This window comes from Maniola jurtina, chromosome 7, assembly GCF_905333055.1.
Source record: "Maniola jurtina chromosome 7, ilManJurt1.1, whole genome shotgun sequence".
NCBI lineage: Eukaryota > Metazoa > Arthropoda > Insecta > Lepidoptera > Nymphalidae > Maniola > Maniola jurtina.
In genome coordinates, this window is record NC_060035.1 from 1698513 (window position 1) to 1721257 (window position 22745).

The 22745-nt window shown below is 37.7% G+C and overlaps 1 protein-coding gene across 7 annotated transcripts in view; it reads left to right on the forward strand.

Moving 5' to 3' along the window:
• The window catches only part of LOC123866949 (four and a half LIM domains protein 2), a 209174-nt gene that overhangs the window by 148326 nt on the left and 38103 nt on the right, over positions 1 to 22745 (forward strand). For 3 of the 7 annotated variants that reach the window (XM_045908757.1, XM_045908751.1, XM_045908750.1), the window contains exon 7: positions 19420 to 19620. In XM_045908757.1, coding sequence (XP_045764713.1) covers positions 19420 to 19620 — 201 coding nt within the window. Of the gene's footprint in view, positions 1 to 1527; positions 1789 to 8741; positions 9524 to 9681; positions 10055 to 18522; positions 18786 to 18835; positions 18948 to 19419; positions 19621 to 22745 lie in introns of those variants that run through there. The other 4 variants (XM_045908756.1, XM_045908753.1, XM_045908752.1 and 1 more) reach the window with 4 other exon arrangements.

Here is a 22745-nt window from a genome sequence, read left to right on the forward strand (position 1 = left end):
CGATGTTAATTGCACTAGCTTCGTGAGCCATCAAGTCATCGCAGGACATATCGAGCTGTGATATTGCGTCGGGGCTGATAAATTGCTGTCGCACAGGTGTGTCATTACCTTTACGTCTCGAAGTAACATTTTCACAGGACGGACAACGCCACGATTTTTTTATGTTTTCGTAATGTTCTACATAGTATGTAGAAGTCATGTTCAAACACTGAAAATGATAAATACCCATACAGGTCACGCATTTTATCAAATCGCCTTTGTGTAGTTCCTTAGAACAAGCGAGGCACTTCATTGTTGTCTTTGTTATATTCTAACGATAGAATGTAGTCTACCGCGCACACAAGTCGGCAAGTTGTTTTGACACACTAAACTAACTCTGCCACTCACTACCACAACTTTATTTATTGTGTTATATATTGCCGAACACAATTTTACAAATTAATTATGTCGTAAAGTACGATTTACTATGTAAAAGATTTAATTTTGGACGAGCGTTGTAAAACACGTACGTTCGGTAAAAGATTTCGAACTACCCTCTTACTTACTTACATATATTTAAACTGAAAAAAGCTTTTATTAATAACTATTATAATATTACTAGCTTGTGCACGTGACTTCGTCCGCGTGGACGACATAAATTTCAAACCGCTATTTTACCCCTTTTGATGTTGAATTTTCAAAAATACATTCTTAGCGGATATCTACGTCATAAATCATAATAGCTATCTATCTGCATCTCTTTCAGCTTTCAGCCCGTCCGGCTAGTAGTTTCAGTTGTGCGTTGATAGATAGCTAGTTAGTCAGTCAGCTTTTCCTTTTTCTTTGGAGAGAATTGGAATTTGTAGTAAATTAGGTTTTTTATAATGCCAATTTTCCGCTAAACACATCGCGGAAGAGCCGCTACAAGACACATGACATCGCCCTCGGCCGCTCACACTTTGCTCATCGATCCTTTAAATAGCGATCGATCTCTTTGAAGTTGTCGCAGGTTGTTTATAGATTATAGACACTAGCTATAATAGTCCGCCCCATTTTACGATTTATTATTTGACAGTTGTCAGTCCTCTTTCAGACAGTCTTTATTCCACCATAACTTCTAAATGCCTAAACAGATTTGAATGTATGTGGTATCGTTAGGACAACATCCCGAGTGGAGTTATTTTTTTTTTTGGAAAAAGTCAGTATTGCAAAGAAATTGAAAACAAGACTGCCCTGCAGTAAAGATTTTTCCAAAAAAAAAATAGTGCGTTAGATTCAAGTTTTCCCATTAACATTTCTGGACAGCAGTTCATACAAATCTGTCAAAATAATACTCATAATTTACTGTTCATGTCGAAAAACTTAGGATGTTTTTTCGTATCGTATCTATGCTAAATTTTAAAAACTGATAGCAAGTTAACAAATACTAGAGTTGTGTCGATACTTTGGTATAGAACGATATGTTGCAATCGGAACGACACTAGACTCATCTGTCAATTACAAAACAGTGTACTGGTCGGACTATAATCCGATGTAATAAATATAATTGACTCACACACGCGACAACACTTCTTACTATACAGCGTTCGCCAACTGTGAACTCAATACTCCTTCGACATCTATCGAGGACGTGTGTCTTCCAGCAAACCTGCATCGTCCGAAAACCGAATAAAAAAAAGTAAAACTAAAAAGTTATCTGTGAACTGAAATAGTGCTACGAAAATTCGTTATTCAAATTACGCGCGTGAAGTTCTCCCGCGTTGGTGATTCGTGTGCGTTCGGAAACGGGTGATAAGAGAAAAGTTTATTGTGAGTGAACTTACAACAGTTAAAAAGCATGACGTGTTTTCCCTTATTTTACTCCTATTTCCTTTAATATATAGGTAGAAATATAATTTTTCCCAACCCTCACACTTTATTAATGCTGTATTAAGTGAAAATTTGGTTATTTTTTGGAGATGCTATAATTAAAATTTTATCTATTCTAAAATTTATAAATAGTATAAGAAATCCTAAACGTGGTATTTATTTTGTGAAGAAATATTTTCATTACATCACTTTCAGTTCGAGAACTGTCGCTACTCGACAATAGATGGCAGCACTTTACCCTTCCATTTGTTGATCTTGTGTTTTGGTTTGATATACATAAATTAAAACATCAAGTAATAACTCGCTCGCCTCTCTACTCTGCGTTTACATAACTTTCATACCTAATTTATTATTTTCATTTTTACAATAGGTTCTCAAAATAACTCTACCACCTAACCAAAAGTTTAATTTAAGCGCTAAAGTCCGGGAAGACTGTTAATCGGATCGTAGATAAAACCTTTCAATGGCTTTGAAACTTATCACTAAAAATTAGTATTTACAAAAAATATACACCGCTCAAATATGTCATTAATGGGCATTGTGCTCATTACACTGATGCTATTACTCTACTGAATGGCTAGGCTTAGCCGTTGAGCTAAGTGAAAATAAACCCAAGTTTTATGATGTGGAACTTGAAAACGACGTTCAACCTAGGGGTAAAGTCTGTTCGCTCAGATACCTACAGTCGCCTTTGTGGCGCACCGCCATGGATCTTTCACATTGCAATACGTCTTTCAAACCAAAAGGCTGAATGAAAATATTGTCCAGGGTCAGTTAGTGTAACCCCGAACTTGAAAAATCGTTTGGCAAAGCGCGTTCCGTTGCATTTCTATCAATCGTCGCTTCGACCCGCAGTATCGGACCAACTGTTTGTTGATTGTTCATGGTCATTGGTCATTCACTATGGACTATACAAACGGGAAACGCGCTTAAGCCACTTGTCCGACCACAAACGATAAGCGAGAAACGAGTTGAGCTAGAAACTAGAAATTGGTTGGGATAGTTTTGTCGAGAGGCTAGCGAAGTTCGACGGGCGATTAATCACCTGTCGCCAAGACTGAAAACTTACCTATATTAAATTAATTCCTGTATAAACTGCGTGAGTATCTTGACCGCTAATAGAGGGCTGCTTTTCTTTTCTTTGATAGTTCTTGTCGTTGCGAGAAACTAATGAAAAGAAAGTTCTCACCGGCATTGGAAGCAATTAATATATTTAACCTCTTTTATTGACACGGATTAACACATCGTTATATATTTCTTGAGCTAGAAAATAGTCGATAGATAGTTGCTTCCTCGTCGGTGGTGGGACATCTGCCTTAGCTATACTCCTTGAATTATCTCAACCAATCGCATCCAACTACTATACTACGGGTTTCCTCTCAGAATGGGAAGGATTTAGGACACGCTGGCCAAATTCGGAATGTGTAGCTATACCTTTGACACACTCCTTTGAGAAAATTGTAAAGAACTCTCAGGTAGGTTTGACAGATGTTTCCTCGTTTTCCTTCACCGTTGAACCAACACTTAAAAGGCACATAACTCCGAAAGATCCCGCGTGCTGAACTATTGTGAATCGAACGTGGGATCCCCCGCATAGGAGGCCAACGTCTCATTAAACTAGGCTATCACTCCACTCGAACTATACCCTAAAGATAATAAAAATCCTAGATAGATGTGACGTAAAGTCCATGGAGGTAGATTTGTTCCAAATACAGACCCGGTCAAGTCCTAGTCAGCTCGTGAATGTAGGTACGTACATACTAAGTACGAAGAGTTTTAAAAACCTATTTGGCTAATAACAAGCTTGATAACAAGTTGGTGGTGATAAATAAATTCTAATAATAAATAAAACCATTCATATTTCACTCGATGGATTAGTTGACTGAAATAGGAGTCGGTCTTTGTACCTTCTATATACGTACCATAAGTAGGTACCACAGTTACTTATTATTTGGATCCCTTCAAGGCAAGAATAAACAAGTAGGTACATCTTAGATGTACAAGCATTCACATTCCTTCATCTATCATCACTTTAGGCTAGCAGAAAAACATATAAAGGTCATTCACATGGAAACTTCTTGCCAATATGTTAAAAATAATTTATACGGTGCTACAGTGCACAAGCATCGGGGTTTTTCAAGTATTTCTTTGGGCGTGACTTGGGTAACTCAGATCGTTTTCAGACGAAATTAATGTTGCTTCCGCCCCTATTTAAAATGGCCGCCAAACAGAACAGATTTATTGAGGCCGATATCTTCTTTCGAGGTTTTTACAAGTAGCGTAGTGTAGTTTTTTCAATAAAAGTAAATAGAATATTTACCGTCGCCCATGAACATTTGCAGCACCAGAGGAACCGCTTACGCGTTGCCGGCCCATCAGGAATTCGGTAGCCCTTTGAATAACCCCATGTTTTAATCTACTGGGAACACCGCCAAAGGGAGTTGGTTCCACAGTTGGAAAAAGGGTTTGTGCCTCTGTACCAATTAGTAGTACCAACCATCGAACATAAAATGTCATTCATTCGCTTTCCTTTTGTTAGTTGATGTCAAACGATGAGGTACAAACGCTGAGCAAAATCACAAGTTTCTGGACTGGATATAGGCTCTCTGTACCTTAGACCCCTCACTAGATAAAGATTTGAGAAAGTCTAACGGCATCTCTAAAAAACCTACATCCACGCGGAGTAAGTCGTGTAAAAAGTTAGTCTAAATATTCCTACAAAAGGAAAAGATGATTGACTGACACTGACGTATCGGACTGAATTTGGCATGCATGTAGCTATTATGACGTAGACATCCGCCAAGAAGGAATCTTTGTGAAAATTCAACCTATAAGGAGACTGACGTCTTAACTACTAGGCTACGTATCACTGACATAGTGCCTCAAGTATTCAAACCGTGTCGTCGGAAGAGCGCGAATTAGTCGGGACGAAGCGGAGAGCGTGAAAGAACCAATGATTTTCGCCCGCGTTCCCGCCAACTCGGATTAAACTATAAAGACGGAACGATGTCATGCCATACATAACATTCTGGCATTACCTCATAGACCTCATGGATCACTGGCAGTCACTGGGCGTTGAATTTACACGCCTCACGAAAAAATATTGTTTTTTCTTTCTTATATCTTGCCGCGTGAGTGCGTTAATCTACTGGATGCGTATGAGTTTATTATGTCTACGAAAAAATATGTTATAACATACTGATATACCAAATAGATCACGCGCGATTGGATTTAAATATACGAGTTTCGGAAATGCAATGTTCGGATAACTTGTAACTGATGACTAAATTGACGTTTGGACAGTTTTTAACCCCCGACCCAAAAAGAGGGTTGTTATAAGTTTGACGTGTGTAATCTGTGTATCTGTCTGTGGCATCGTAGCTCCTAAACTAATGAACCGATTTTAATTTAGTTTTTTTTTTCGAGAGTGTTCTTAGCTGTAATCCAAGAAAATCGGTACAGCCGTTTGAAAGTTATCAGCTCTTTTCTCGTTACTGTAACCTTCACTTGTCGGGGGTGTTATAAATTTTTAATTTACACTTGTTGAAAAGTTTATTAAGCTTGAAAATTCACACTATAGTTCATAAGCGTCTCGTTCGTCCAGCTTACTAGTTCGTTACTACAGCAGGCGGGCCACGTGCACACGGCTCGCGCGTGACGTCACACGCGGGTGTCCGGTTACGCCGCTCCCGCCCGCCCAACGCACATACAACTTTCACTCCGACTCCATCCCAAAGGCAAGGTCGCTTCCGATGCACGCGGCACGTCACACTGTGCCCGATTCCGTGTTTACCTTTCCATACGGGCTCGGCATTCGGAAGGAAGAACGCTAGCTTGTTGGAAAACCCCGTGTTGTGTTCCGCAGATGAAAATGATTTTCTTTTTTTTTGGCGATTCTGCTCTAAGTTCGAGCAGAATACAAAAAGTTTCAAGAAACTATTTGTTTTTCTATTTCATTTTCAAATAGAGTTCTGGTTTAGTATGTAGGGGTAGTAATTCTTTGTTCTAGTTTTTAAACTAAAATTTTATCTAATTTTTATTTTGAAATGCTATAATAGCTGGCTCTGGAGTCTGGATTTTCTTCGAGACTAGAGTTTACTGCTCTGAGTTCAGGCATGTTGAGTGGTTTTTTTTTTGAGTTCAGTTTCGAGTCCTTTTGAGTCTGGTTAAGATTCCAAAGAAAATTACTAACTACTATGTTCCCTGTCATTGTTTTTGTAGGTTCTTTTTAATTTCGATGAGATAGAAAAACAAATCAAGCTCGTAGCTTTAGACTGCTTTTTGACTTTTGAGGTAGCTCCGAAAACGCTTAAACTGAATGTAGGTAGTCGTATGTTATATCTATTACAGAAATTCTCAATGAACGCCGATTTAATTCGCAAAGTTTTCGTCACTATGACGTCATGCAGCCATAATTAGAACACCCATAGCGTGTTGTAACAGTTGGTATAACATCTGCATAGATTCCTTTTCATCAGATTTTTAGCGTTCCATACCTCAAAAGGAAAAACGAAACCCTTGTAGGATCACTTTGTTGTCTGCCTGTTTGTCTGTCAAGAAACCTATAGGGTACTTCCCGTTGTCCTAGAATCATGAAATTTGGCAGCTAGGTAGGTCTTATAGCACAGATACAGGAATAAATTTGAAAACCGCGAATTTGTTACATTCTTTAAAAAAAAAAAATGTGTGTCGCACTTAGCCGGTTTTTTTAAATAACTTTAAATTTTGAAAGTCGCCTTGTAGTCTAGTGATGTTTTGGCACACGCTAAGTTATTATAGTTATTAATTGGCTATTAGACGTGAATATCGTACGTCAGGGTCGTTTCGTGAAATTAAAAAAAAAACTACAAGAGGGCCTGTAAAGGGACCCATTTCTGTACACAAAAATCATATAATCTCACTTGTGATTTTGCAACTAAAACCCTAATACATGTAAATTATTACAGAAATTGCGACGGAAAGCAAAATTAAAAAATAAACTACAAGTTTCCAATAATCGCAATAAATAAATCTCTTGGCATGATGACAAAAAACATTGCGTTGTGTTTTAAAAGTTCAAACTTTTTTTTCGGGTTCAAGGTCATTGAAACGGTTCGCGCGCAAAATTATTTTGTAATGGCAAGTTCTTATGAAATAGGCAGCCAATTTTCGAACTCTACTCCTCTTATTTTTTTTGTTTGGTTTTTTTTCCAATATTTCAACAGGAACTTTTTATAGCCTGCACTGACAGATATGCTCTTATTTTGTTTTTTTTTTTTTATATTTCAACCTAATTACGGCTTGCACGGCCAGACAAGGGGTATTGTTTGTGGAGGACAAAAATAGGACATTAAAAATTGCATCGCATAATGCACGCGATGGATTAATAGCAGGTAGGTATGGCGAAAAACCGTTCTAAAGTCTAAAAGATGAGGGACCTTTGTTCTACGCGGACAATAGTTGTCTGCGCAGGCCTTAAGGACTTGATGGTTCGCCCCGGCTTTGCACATAACTCTATCATAAAAAAAAATCCGAAAAACCCTATGTATCAGTCAAAACTTGAATACAATCAGTTCAGTAATTTTTGATGCTAATGCCTATAAACATAGAGATGGTATGGGCTGTCTTTATTTTATTTTGCGATGGGAATCTTCTCCAAAACACGATTCATCCATACTATCCATACTAATATTATAAATGCGAAAGTGTGTCTGTCTGTCTGTCTGCTACCTTTTCACGGCCCAACAGTTTAACCGATTCTGACAAAATTTGGTGCAGAGTTAGCTTATATCCCGAGGACATAGGCTACCTTTTATCCCGAAAAATCAAAGAGTTCCCACGAGATTTCTGACCCATCCGCTCAACCAATTTATATGAAATTTGGTACCGAGGTAGCTTACGTCCATGTTATTGACATAGACCGTACGTTTGGTACGGTCCGTATGGTTATCCGGCATAACTTTTTATGCCGGAAAACCAAACAGTTCCCACGGAATCTTCAAAAACCTAAATCCACACGGACGAAGTCGCGGGCATCCTCTAGTATACTAATAAATACCTTAGGCTTAGAATACATATTTTTTACCAACAGGAAAAAAGGCTCAGAATACATACCTACCCAGGTTACTAAAAACCCATAATTATATTACTAAACTGCCTATTTTTTTTTCGAAAATAAACAATATACGAACGGCTAGACTTGAGAATCTAATCTTAATTCTTAATCCTAAAAGGTCGATGACTCATGTGCTATGTCAGAATTGAGGATCAAATTAAAACACTATTTTAAGTGTTTGCCGAGCATTTCAATGTCGACTCGATGACGCTAGAGACTCATAAATTAGAATATCTTTACATTAAACAGAGATACAGTTATATATTATCTCTTAAAAAAGATTTGGGAATTGGATTGTTTAGTTTAGAATTATATAAAATACGCTTCGCCTCAGGAAGGTCCAAAAGTCATTTGTGGGAATGGGTCTTTTATAACAAAATTCCGCAATCAATTTTGGACTTACCTTTACACAAAGAAAAATCCATTAAAATTATGCTGCTGGAAAAAAGCATATTATACGATTGAAGATTATGTAAATGATAAAAGAGCGTGGATTTGACCTGCAGCTCGCTCCAGCAATGCGCGGGACTTCAATTACTTGTATATGTCGCTTCGTATAATATGACCCTGTTCGGATCCGAATAGGGACCTATTCAAATAAATAAATAATCACAGCATAAGTTTTGTGCTGTGTTATATTCTTGAACGATGCGTAATGCTTAATTATGGCTGAAATATGAAATCACTCTATTGTCTCAAATTTACAGACCAAATATAACCTTGGATCAAGATTAAACGAGACAAACGTAATCATATTATCTGGCTTCATCGCCAAACTCATTTCTAATTACGGCCACAATGTTTGGCAATGTGCAGCATTTTAATTCAGTTGTTCATATCTAGTGCCGTGTGTTAGAGCGTCGATTCCAATCCCTTTCCCCGACGATCGATAATTCTGTCCCTTTCCCTTTTCCAAAACAGTGATCGGTGAACGATGGGACTGCTTATGTCAGTAGCCATATCGTATATCGGTTTCCATGAAGCGTTGGAGTGTATGAGACATATTATCAGTGGAATCGTTCCAGAAACAGAACCGAACTTCAACGATCTAGTCGAATATTACACGAGACTTCTCCAAAAGTCAGCGAACTCCCCACGGGATTGGACCAGAGACTGCGGCCTTGGCTATCTCTCTCTCACCGAAGACAAAGAAGGAAGGATAAATGCAGCTGAAGTCAAATACTATGATCGGCAACACAACACTACAGCTCTATTATTTTCCACAAAGATCTCAAGCTTCGGACAGGATTCCGTAGAAGAAAACACTCAATCGAACGGTGATATTGCAATAGAAAGGTATTCACTCACGAAGACGAAAACAATAATATCGGACACAGCGGAGTCATTTAGTGTAGGACAAAAAAACAGATCATCGTCGCCCACGCACCGTCGTTCGCCAAACGCTTACGAACGTGACAATCGCACCGGATATGAGGAAAATGACGCCAGTCGAAAGCTTACATGGGAATACAGCCCTAAGCAGAGCCCTAGAAACCCATCATCGCCACTGCCCGAAATACAATTCGAATCTTATAGCGGAGACAAAAACGGAGAGTTAGTACTCAGCGACAATTTTTTAAGGTTACTATTCTCTATTATTGACAACCGTGTCCCATTAGAAATTCATTATGCACGACCCAGCCACCACTTTGGACTCATTCGAATTACATCTTCACCTGAATTTGATCATTTCGTCACTTGTATTATATCCTACTCACATAATGATACATTTGTTTAAGATCTCTTGATGGGATAAAGTATCGACCGTTGCAACGAAATGATCCGAGCGGCAGACGGAAGTCGTTCCGAAAACGTACGTCTTCGTCTTCGAATTCGTCGAGAGAGTCGCGAGCCTCGCGTGAGGAAGAACTTAAAATTTTCACATCACTCGAGGAAGCAGAGTTCAAAAACATGAGCAGAGATGAGAACTACAGTGGATTTGGGAGCGCTCCTAATTTAGCGGCACGTTCTTATTCCAGAAGTCGATCGAGAGAGAAATCCAGAAGCCCGTTGCCCGTCGATGAAAGGATAGATGAAGCGAGTTCGATTCACAGGGAAGTTCCATTATTGAGCTCCTTCGAGGAGAGGGATGAAACGAAAGAGATACCCGAGGTAACTGAGGAAGAGGAAGATGTTGATTTTTGGTCTAAATTGGGAGATTAGACGCGCTTATTTTAACGTCGCACGTTCGCACCACTGCTTTATTTATAAGCGAGCATGACTGATTGAAAAATAAATTGATGATTCCTCTGTTTTGTTTGTTTTTGAAACACCCTTTAGTTAAGACCTTCCTTTCTGACGGGAACAAGTGGTTTTCTTATAGTTTATGATTGGCTTCGTTGGTGTACTTTTTGAAGTAGACGCTAGTGAAAATATCCTTGATTAGAAATTGTAGTCTAATTTAGAAATATTTTGAAGTAGATTTTAAAGATTTAGAACTTCAAATAAAACTGTAAAGAAATCACGCAATATTGGGTAATCAAGAAGCTTAAAGGTAATAAATTATAACATGTAAATTGTACCTATTTCGGTTCATAAGATTCAGCTCACTGATAGACAGACAGACGGACAACGGAGGCTTATTATTAGGGTCAAATATGCACCTTTGGGGAACAGAACCTTAGAAAGGTCCCACATTACGAAATCTATCGACAAAATAGTAAGGGATTTGTACAAATTCTAATAATCTCAGTTTATTAGAAGCTAGTGGACAGTGAGTAGTTACACAAGAATCCTAAAATATACAGGCGAGCCCTCGACCTATTTACGTTAAACTGACGCTGCCGACCTTCTGTCCACGCCACTCCTCGTTTAATTATGGGATATATGGGATAATAGCATAGCATCCATCCTAATTACTCTCTACTTTATTGTAATTATATTGACAAGTCTAGGGTAGCGATAATAGGTATCAATATCATTTCAAGAATGTAATTGAATTGAATTCATTTTGAAAGGGAACTTAGTAATCGATTTCACCTAAAAAGACTAAAGTAATTTGTATCGATAGTATTGTGACCGATTACGATTAATTACTATAATTACTATACTACTAGTCTATATTCAGATACATTATTTTTTTACCGACTGCAATCTCACCTGGTAGTAAGTGATGATGCAGTCTGAGATGGAAGCGGGCTAATCTGGAAGGGGTATGGCAATTTTTCTTAATCACATACCTCTTTAGTTTCCAATCGGCATCGTACCGGAACGCTGAATCGGTTGGCGGCGCGGCTTTGTCGGTAGGGCGGTAACTAACCATGGCCGAAGCCTCCTACCAGACCAGACCATTTATTTAGAAATTATAAAATTCCAAGCCCTGCCAGGAATCGAACCCAGGACCTCCCACTAATAAGACTACGCCCCAGGGAGGTCGTCTTATCTTGTTGTATGTATGAACTATGCAGTACGATGTTTTATATTTAACCCCGACCCAAAAAGAGGGGTGTTATAAGTTTGACGTGTGAATCTATGTATCTGTCTGTGGACTCGTAGCTCCTAAACTAATGAACCGATTTTAATTTAGTTTTTTTTGTTTGAAAGGTGGCTTGATCGAGAGTGTTCTTAGCTAAAATCCAAGAAAATCAGTTCAGCCGTTTGAAAGTTATCAGCTCTTTTCTAGTTACTGTAATCTTCACTTGTCGGGGGTGTTATAAATTTTAATTTACACTTGTCTTCCAGATTATGCATTATAAATATTATAATGCATTCATCTGGAAGAAAAGAAATATAAAATTTAAATGAATAATATTACAATATTTTCTTCCAGATGAATGCATTATATAATGCATCCATCTGGAAGAAACGAGCATGGCAACTAGAAATATTAATTTAGACCGAAATCCCTCAAATGAAATGTATCTAGACACGCAAAGTAACGGACTAAACTAAAAATGAGATTACTAGCCACAGAAACACAACTTTTTTACCTCTCTGCGGTCAGCCGTCGCAAAGTATAAAGTTACAGCGTCCATTACGCCGACAATAATTCTCTTAAACCGCACGCTACTATATCTATTCAAAAGTAAATACATTTACGACGGGAAACCACTATGCCAATAGCTTTAAAATCTTTAGACACGTCTTGGCATCTAATTTAAGAGGGCTCTCTCCGTCACTCGTTTCATACAATCGTAGTTCCAATTTCATTTGAATATTAAGCAACCAAAGTCCATGAAATTTTGCAGAAATATTCTAGAAACTAATATCTATGTCTGTGGTTTTCCAGATTTCTGTTAAAATATTCGGTTTTAAAGTTACGCGGTCTTAAAAATTTTCATATAAATCTTTGAGCCCCTGTAATTTTTAAAACTACATATTTTTAGAAATATCTAAAACACCACAGACATTAGGTATTAGGTTCTAGAATATGTCTGCAAAATTTCATGGACTTTGATTGCTTAATATTCAAATGAAATTGGAACTACGATTGTATGAAACGAGTGACGGAGAGAGCCCTGTTAATATCTGTAATAACAAGATAAAGTTCAAAAACTAAAACCCGACTGCGATCGTCTTAATAAACGCTGAAATATTTTAGTAAAATTGTTTTTCTGTCGCTTGGAAGGTATATTTTAATGTTTTAGTACACTCGACATCCCACTCGATACAATAGCAAAAACAATTTTTTGGAGATCCCCACTTTTTTGATGTAACATCAGCTGTTAGGTCATTTTTTTCGTATAAAATGTAGCCTTCACCCAGACCTTTACGACGAATCAATTGACATCTCATTCACCACAAGTGTAAATTAAAAATTTTCAACACCCCCGACAAATCATTTTCAAATAAATAATTATGTATATCTAGGCAACGTCCATCTTGACAGCTTGACATTTGTCAATTGACACTTGAATATTATGAACCTAAGGGTTATCTAACCTTCTTTTCTACAAGAAAACTAGAAAATAGCTGATAACTTTTAAACGGCTGAACCAATTTTTTTGGATTATAGCTAAGAACACTCTCGATCAAGCCACCTTTCAAACAAAAAAAAGTAAATTAAAATCGGTTCATTCGTTTAGGCGCTACGATGCCACAGACAGATACACAGATACACAGACACACAGACACACAGATACACAGATACACAGATACACACGTCAAACTTATAACACCCCTCTTTTTGGGTCGGGGGTTAAAAATGGGCCCAGTAGTTTAGGCGCTACGGTGGAACACACAGAACGTGGATACAAACATACATACACAAATACATACATATACATACATACATACCTAGACGCTTAAATCGTAACCCTTCCTTTTGGCTTTGCCGCAGTCGGGTAAAAATGAGGTTGATAATACAGTAGAGACTCGATTATCTGCACCTCAGTCAGAGGGATTCGCGATTATTCGGATTGCCAACCGACCAATTGTTTACGCCAAATGACAATTACCAAAGTTTAAACTAAATTAAAGATGATTAATTTTGTACAAAAATCGCTTTTTTCATACATTCAATTATCTGGATTTACGAGTATCCGAATGCCTTACGACAACAATCAGTCCGGTTAATTGAGTCTCTACTTACTGTAATTAAAGTTTTGTTTCTTGCGATGAAGTTCAATTTTGCATACGTTGTGGAAAGCAGTGATTAGGTCTAGGTTGGAGCGCGCTTGCCTAAAAGATGCCTATTTACTTTTCTATGAGTATATTACGTATTAAAATCTGCAAAGCAACATTTTTAATTAGAATAGGCACCTTCTAGGTAAACGCGTCCCATCTTAGACCACATCATCACTTTCCATCAGGTGTGATTGTGGTCAAGCGCTTACCTATAGTGAATTTAAAAAAAAAGAATGAGAGCGATTACGCACTCATTCGATTCTAGTCCGTAAAAATAATTTATCTCTCCGTTATCCGTGACAATATCTCGGAGGTGCCTCAGATTCAGATCGGACGTATGACGTACATAATATGTGAAAGATGTCCACTGAATAGCTTGGATTTGGATCAGAGATCGGATTAGTGTGTAAGCAATATCCGAGTTCGGTCCGAGTTTTTATATCCGTATTTTCACAGACTCGGATCGGATGAGTGCGTAATCGCTCTCATCCGTGACAATATCTCGGATGTGCCTCGGATTCAAAATGGACGTATGACATAGACATATGTCAAATATGTCCAATGAATAGCTTGGATTTAGACTAGAGATCGGATTAGTGCGTAAGCAATAACCGAGTTCGGTCCGAGTTTTTATATCCGTATTTTCACAGACTCGGATCGGATGAGTGCATAATCGCTCTCATCCGTGACAATATCTCGGATGTGCCTCGGATTCAAATTGGACGTATGACATAGACATATGTCAAATATGTCCAATGAATAGCTTGGATTTAGACTAGAGATCGGATTAGTGTGTAAGCAATATCCGAGTTCGGTCCGAGTTTTTTATATCCGTATTTTCACAGACTCGGATCGGATGAGCGCATAATCGCTCTCATCCGTGACAAAATGTCGGATGTGCCTCGGATTCAAATTGGACGTATGACATAGTCATATGTCAAATATGTCCAATGAATAGCTTGGATTTAGACTAGAGATCGGATTAGTGCGTAAGCAATAACCGAGTTCGATCCGAGTTTTTTATATCCGTATTTTCACGGACTCGGATTGGATGAGTGCGTAATCGCTCTTAGCTGAATAAATCACTTTTCTCTATTACAATCGTGTTTGAAACCGGTAATTATGATACACAGTCTAGTCCCTTTTCCATTACGTCTATAAATGTTATTTACTATCCCATCAGAACAAAATTACCTATCCCCTTTCTAATCTATTCTCGCCCCAAGCCAAACATTCGTAACAATTTAAATTTAGAACAAAACTCTATAAACGCGATGCCAAAGTCAATAGACAAATTAGAACGATGAAAACTGTGGTTTCAAATTCTACGAATCCTTAAAAATTACAATGAATTTATTTGAGGTTATGATTCTTGGGGCTATTTTTGACGACTGACTTGTAACTAAAGGTATTTTTATATTCGGGAATGCACTCTTGGAGAATTTGAATAAAAATAGGATTGTTTTGGAGTTTACTAGCGTTTTATGCGTTGGTGTTGATAAATCGGCTGAAATGTCGTTTATTTTAATGCAATTTGTTTCGCATGAAGATATTTCATATGTCCTCCATTTGGTACTTTAAGAAATGTGTGAATCTCTAAAAAAATATCTAGAATTCATGAATCCTTTTTCTGCGATAATTTCTTTTGCAGCAGTAATATCATACATTTACATAATATGCTCTATGTCTGCATAGATCAGGATCTGTCATATCCATACAGCCTATGTCTGGTGGGATACTTGAACTGTGGCTAGTTACCATCATACTGGAAAAGCCGTGTCGCCAAGGGGTTTAGCATTCCGGTACAGTGCTGCGTAGAAACCAATCAGGGGTAGGGGTTGAATAAAATTGCCACACCCCTTCCAAGTTAGCCCGTTTCCATCTTAGGCTGCATCATCACTTATTATCACTTGCTACCAGGTGAGATCGCAGCCAAGAGCTAACTTGTATCTTATCAAAAAAAAACCGTGATTAGGAAGTGTTTAATTTAGAATTTAGCTAACCCATTTTCGTCTTGAGTAAAATCTGTTATCCTTACCGAGCCAAATTCAACAAACCGAATTTTGTTGACTAATCATGATAGATTTACAATTTGGCTAGTCAGTCTGACTAGTCAAATATTTACCTTTAATAAACTGATCGTTTGCCTATATTTTACCGTTTCAATAAATTGGTGCTGATTCGTTCAGTAACAAAATTTTATAGTATTTGCATAGTTCAATTCAATTTTGTTTAATGGCGCGGAGCTGCATCAGATCGGCGCGATTTACTTAGTATTTGCATAATTTTCTTACCAAATAAACTTATTTTAATTAAGAGCTGTCAAATACAAATCTAACTTTTAGGTCTAAGTGCCAGTCTTGAGCGTGGCCTTTTTCTTTTTTCTCTTTTTAGCAGTAAGAGCATATTTTGTCTCTTTAAATTTGCTACAAACCGGAATAAATTGTGCTAACCTTTGTAAATATCATAAATATAATGTTTTTTCCAATTTATTATCAATCAGATTTTATAGTAATACTATAAAATACTAATACTATTATTATAAATTAAATAGTAATACTATAAAATCTGCTTATATTAAGTAGATCACAGACATCACGTATTTGTAGTAAAAAAAATTAATTTAAGTAATTTTCTTTTTTCGTAATTTTTTAGTGATATTAAAAAAATGGAAATACTTCAAAATTTCACAGCCAATATAAGAATTGATGCGTATCCCAATATCCATCCCATTGCGAGTTCTGTCCACGAGCAAGCGAGGGTTTCCTGCTCGTAACGAGCGTAAGCGAGACTTAAAAATAAACCAATGAATGAACGTTGACCAAGACCTTGCTAGATCCAACACATCGACCTACGTCTAGACTGAAGGCTGTTTGTATTTCAGGAAGCAAAAAAAATTACGCGTTCTACGTAATTACTGACACTTTCGCCAGCGATAAATGCATGAAAATTTGTGAAAAATGTAGGTATGCGAAATATTGAAGACTATTACTTACTCTTGTTGTCGTCTTTTTTTTAAAATAAAAATTAGCGAGCAAACGAGCAGGCGGGTCACCTGTCGTTAAGTGATTATCGCCGTTGAACATTTGCAGCACCAGAGGTACCGCCGATGCGTTGGCGGCCTTTCAGGAATTTGTTGGTCCGCCCCTTGAATAACCCCATTTTGGTATGTGTTTACACCTTATGACCTCATTCAGGCAGATCCTATCATAGGCAAATCGAACTATGGCAGATGCATATTTTGAAGATTCAAAAATAGCTACTTGTAAAAGTTTATTTTGATAAAAAAATTTGTTCTATGACATGAAAACACACGAGTCAAATGCAAGGCAAAAAATGCGCCTAAAACGCTCAAATTAAATATATGCGCTTCTAGCAAAATCATTTGAGACGAACTTAGTGAATTAATCTAAAAAAACCTTAAATGATGGTTTTTAAATTTTTCTTACAAAATTCATCGTAAACAGTCATATTATGGTGTTTGTATTATTACAGTGCCTTTAGTATTAGTGATTATACCGTTAGTATACCTATCTATATTAAAATAGTTTTTTATGGCTTAACTCCTAAGGTTAGGTTCTTCTGACATATTAAATTTGAACCTTAGACTATAAGGTTAAAGTATGTAACCTCCAATAAAAATACTCCTCTAACAGTCGCAACAATTTTGGCTCCATAACGAGTGATGAGTAACAAACGACTTCTTCATACATATCAATCCGCAAGCGTTAGGGTCGTATTCCTGAAAACATGCACATCCGACCGATGCGTTTAACGCATAATGTGGGTCAATGTTTATTTATATTAGCCGTTGAGTATAAATCAATGATCGGCAAACAATTACTGCCGAATCTGAACCACAGCCAAGCGATAAGCTAACTGTTTCAGCTCAAACGTTTCGGCCTACATTTTACAAGTGTTTACTGTGTATCAAATTGAGGAGCTGGCGAACAGAACGGCGTAATTACACACAAATTTTACAAGAGTGGCTAACAACTGAAGACAAGCTGTTGAAACTGCAGTGTAACGTCAAAGACAAATCATTTATTCGAAGTAGGTACCATAATACACTTTTTGATCATCAATTGTAGAATTTGCAAGATAGGTAGTGATAATTAATTAATTACGTAAACTTAGGTACTAAAGGTAGGAACGCCTTTCAACGGCGCTGCGCTGCGCGTCACGGCAACCTACGAGCCTGTAATAAAATTGTTCCTCCATCTCTAAGTTTTCGGAGATATGTGCGTTTTAAACTTAATCAAATATCACTTGCTTTAACGGTGAAGGGTTTTCCTTCCGTGAGGAAATTTGCATCCTTGAAAGTTCTTCATAAAATATCTAAGGTGTGTGAAGTCTGCTAATCCGCACTTGGCCATCATGGTGCTCTATGACCTAACCTTTTCTCTTTTAAGAGGAGACCAATACTCAGTAGTAGGCAGGCGATGGGTTGAGATGATGATGATGATGACATGTCATTGAGAAGCTAAATATCTACGTGAAGTTTCAGCATTCAAAACAAGATTGAATAGGCAATAAGCGCATTCAAACCTAGATCTTATTATTGCTTCTATATCACAAAAAATAAAGTCGGTCAAGCGCGAGTTGAACTCGCACACGTAAGGTCCCGTACCATCGTACAAGTTATAACACTATGTACTTTTTAATTTGCATTGCGGCCATTTTAAAATTCACCCATTTTTGAAATTTATTATTTGTTGTTATAGCATATATGCAATAGAAATCGCATTGTGTGAAAATTTCAAGCCTCCACCTACTACGGTTCATGAGATAGAGCTCGCTGACAGACAGACGGAGGGAAAGTGAGGGTTTAGTAATGGGGTCCCGTTAGCACCCTTCGGATACGGAACTCTAAAAAGCTCGGTGTGCTATCGGGTAAATCGCGCGATTCCCCGGACGCTTGGAAGCGCCGCCTGCGCACCTGCCCTCTCCGTCACTCATCCAAATTTAAATCCTAAACTCCCCCCACCGGCGCGTGCGCTTAACATTCTGGAATAATTCCTGCGATTCAGCCACCGGTGCTCGCCATTCGAATTCGGGTCGTGACCGCGATCGGAGATATCATTTATCGTTAGTTACATTACACCGAAGGCAGAACAGACCCTGCCATGGCCGACGTAGACGTGCAAGTCCAGTACACGACGACCGAAAGGAAGACCAGGAAGGTCAAGAAGACCTCCAAGCGTAGGGAGTCCAAGGATGGAGACATCACCGTCACAGAAGTCGAACAGACCAACACGACTAACGTCAACGACGATGGGTATGTGTTGTGGTGGCCAAGCCTTGACCCTCGTGTAGTGCGATGTGACACCAGTGTTTATAAAGTGCAGATTCCAAACACGTTTATTTATAGTGACATTGAAGCGATCTATGTTAGGTATTATCTACTATGGCCACCCTCACATACCCAACCTAATTTAAGGTATATATCACTTTAATCAACCCAAATTAATGACATTTTAAGACCAAATCAACAAAAAACAGCAACTAAATCGAGACACTGATATATCAGCTAACATCAATATCGTATGTCTAAACTGTATCGTACCCCTGATCTTGAATTTCAAATTTTGTTGTGAACGTTTTCTTTCCATCGAGTCATTGTCTGGTATCGTTTAAATATGGCTTCTGAAATTTGAGTCGACACCATATATTTTTCTCACTTCGCGTTTATTTAGAGTTTTGTTTTTCTGCGTCTATATTCGTTTATTTACCAGACTTTGAGTTATGATGTACCTTTTATTCAATATGGTTGCACACACAAAATTATTATATGGATTCCTATTTATCTGGGGATCCTAATTTTTGATTCCATTAATTATAAACCGCATATCGGCCTTTACGGACACGATGTACAGCCAGCGTTTATTTTACATTGATGTTTTTGTTCGCAGCTCATTTTCAGTGGTGAATACACCAAGGCGATGAACAAGGACTGGCACAGCGGTCACTTCTGCTGCTGGCAGTGTGACGAGTCCCTCACTGGCCAACGCTACGTCCTGAGGGATGAGCATCCTTACTGCATCAAGTGCTATGAGAGCGCCTTCGCCAATGGCTGCGAGGAATGCAACAAGATCATCGGCATCGACTCGAAGGTCAGTTGCGTCAATGGCTCCTAGCGAATGATTTGAATTTCCATAAAGTCTGGTTGACATTATTCCAATTTATTAATTCAGTGAACTGTGATTGGAAAAGTGATTGGAATTCTACGTTTTTCCAGCCATTTTAATCCGGATTGCGTCACTGGATTCAGCAAACTGAAATTGAATCCAAATGCCGTTGTTAATGTTTGTTAGTGTTCTCGTAGGATCACTGGAATAATGTATTGGTTTTGGAATAATGTAAAGTCAAATGACAGTTGAAAGTTAAATATTTTTTGATCGGCTAATGTTCTAGTTGTTTACCGTTTCCCTATGGAATACAGAAGTAGGGACGCGCGCAAAATCAATGATTTGATTATCCATATAATTTAAAGTCTGACAAATTAACGACTAATGGTCAAGTCTTCGATAACATGAAGCTAACACGTCCAAAGTATTATGCTCTTAACAATCCTTTCCATTGATACCTTTAATTGAACATTTTGATAAATCATTCTTGAACGAGAAGATATTTATATTATTCATATTTAGCATAAGCACAATACATTGAAGCGCTTCTAACTGGTTCATACTTCTATATCCATTTTAGAATGTTAATATGTGCCAAAACGATTAAGTATCGTATTGGAGCCAAAACAATTTGGAATCGTTGAATTCCAAAATTTTGTAGCATGTCAAATATGTGTTGAGATAAGCCGAACCTGAACTAGTCAACCTCTGGTTCAAAAAGAGATCCCAAAAAATATTATGAAAGGTGGAAAGAAACTGGACAGAACCTTCTTCCAATTCCAAAAGAATTTTTCTGCCATCCTAAACCCCCAATCTTCAGATATTTTCCCGTGGTAAAAAGTAGCCTATGAGTAAAAATAATGCATAGCATCTCTATATTAATTTTATTAAAATAGGTCTAGCTGGGAAAAAGGTGACATACAGCTATGCATAGTTCTGAGTAACACTTTGCATTTACAAGTTTATATGATCTTCAGAGTTTCTTTGGATTCAAATCTTTTCTTTCTTTGAACCAAGCTGGAACAGTAAAGAAATCAGATATGTTACTAAGAGCTTTAAATATACCAAAAAATGTCATTTAATATGGTATGCAGATTGAGTATCTTCAGTGGCATTATTTAGCTTTGTCACTCCGATCAAATTTAGTTCAGTAACTCCAGTCGGCCCAGATTCTTCGGGCGTACCTCTGCACACGGCCCCAGTTAGAACGCTGCCAACATCAAGTATACCTATACAACGTTTATCTCGAATGACTTTTCCCGTTATACCAAACAGCTGCAATATCCCCAATGTATCAACATTAAAAATTCTTTGAACTACGCCCGTCGCGTCACTCACTATCTATCAATCAGTTACAAGCGCGACAGAGTTATAAATGACGATTTGAACCAAGTGTTACAGCTAATAACAGCCATCCGATATTCTTGTCGGTGTAATTAGTAATTACGCCAACTTTTTGGCAAATGAACCAGTGACTAGATGAAAAAACGTTTCTCTTTTCCTAATTACATCAGGATAGGTTATGAATGAAAAAATGATTAAATTATGTGCAATGAGGGAATTTACTATAGATACGATTATCTGAAACGTATCATCGTCAATCGTTATACGTGTATGTCCACTGTTGGACATAGTCTTGTAGAGACCTCCATAGGCCACGGTTTTAAGCCGCCTAAATCCAGCGGCTCCCTGTGACTCGTTTGGCGTCGTCTGTCCATCTAGTGAAGGGTTTTCCAACGCCGCGCTTTACAGTGCGAGGTCACTATTCCAGCACCGTGGGACCCCAATGTCTGAAACGTATAACGTACTAGCTGATACCCGCGACTTCATTCGCGTGGATGTAGTTTTTTAAAAATCCCGTGGGAACTCTTTGATTTTCCGGGATAAAAAGTAGCCTATGTGCTAATCCAGAGTATAACCTATCTCCATTCTAAATTTCAGCCCAATCCGTCCAGTAGTTTTTGCGTGAAGGAGTAACAAACATACACACACACACACACACACACACATACAAACTTTCGCTTTTATAATATTAGTGTGATAATAATTAATTCTCATTTTAAAATAAGCAGGGTTTTTTGAAACGTCAACTTTTTTTAAGTCTTTCTCTATGTAATAACTCTACCACCTGTTTGGTAAGCTGATAAGGTAAATTCTAAATAACGATTGATTTAATCATGTCAATTTACTATATCAGTATAGGAGCATAGGCGGACTCGTATGATACGACTTCACTTTCATATTCTTCTTAGAAAACAACTTCTTTATAAGTTTTAGAGTGGTTATTTGTAGCTTTACAAATATTATGCTAGCGCTCTTGTGAAACAGTTTGTTAGTTAAAATATAATGAGACTCGGAACAAACAGTGGACGGTTTTGAAAACAAAATGGAAAACAAGCTGCCCGGTACTTATGCGCTATTTTTGAGTCGGATACAAGTGTTATTATTCTAATGTGCTCGTTCGGTGTCAACCTTGAGAAACTATGGGAGAATTAGGCAGGCGATTCTTTAGAGATTTATGCTTTAGTTACTCGTATCCACGCAATCGTCACGTTTAGGTTAGTTCTAACTTACTTCTGTATTCTCGCGATGGTGCCACGAATAGAACGTCAAATGAAGGGGGATTTTTCAAACTCGTAGATTGAACGCATTTGTAAACACGTAGGGGATATAACTGGCATTTAACGCATGACATTTTTGTTTACTTTTAATTAAAGTTAGCGTATGCTCTCAGCTTCACCCGCTTAAATGCAAGTCAATTCAGTTTTAAATCATGGGTCGAACAGTAGCGGGACCTATTTTGAAACGTTAGAAACAGTATTTAAATCTGAATATATTTGAAGAATTAAATTTTCGTCGTTCACCCATCAACTCCTTGGCAAATTCAGAATAATATGCATATGCATGCCCAAATTTTTCCATCTTTTTTTGATTTGTCTTTTTTTTTGTGCCAAACCAGCACACTGTACTTCGCCAATGTCAAGTAGCTTGTACGAGGCACGAAGGAGATTATTCGGTAGAAATGCTCCTATTTTTCTGAATAATGTCCATTAATAGAAGGCTAAATAGTCAATTAAATAAATAGTTAATTAATTAAATAATAGTTAATT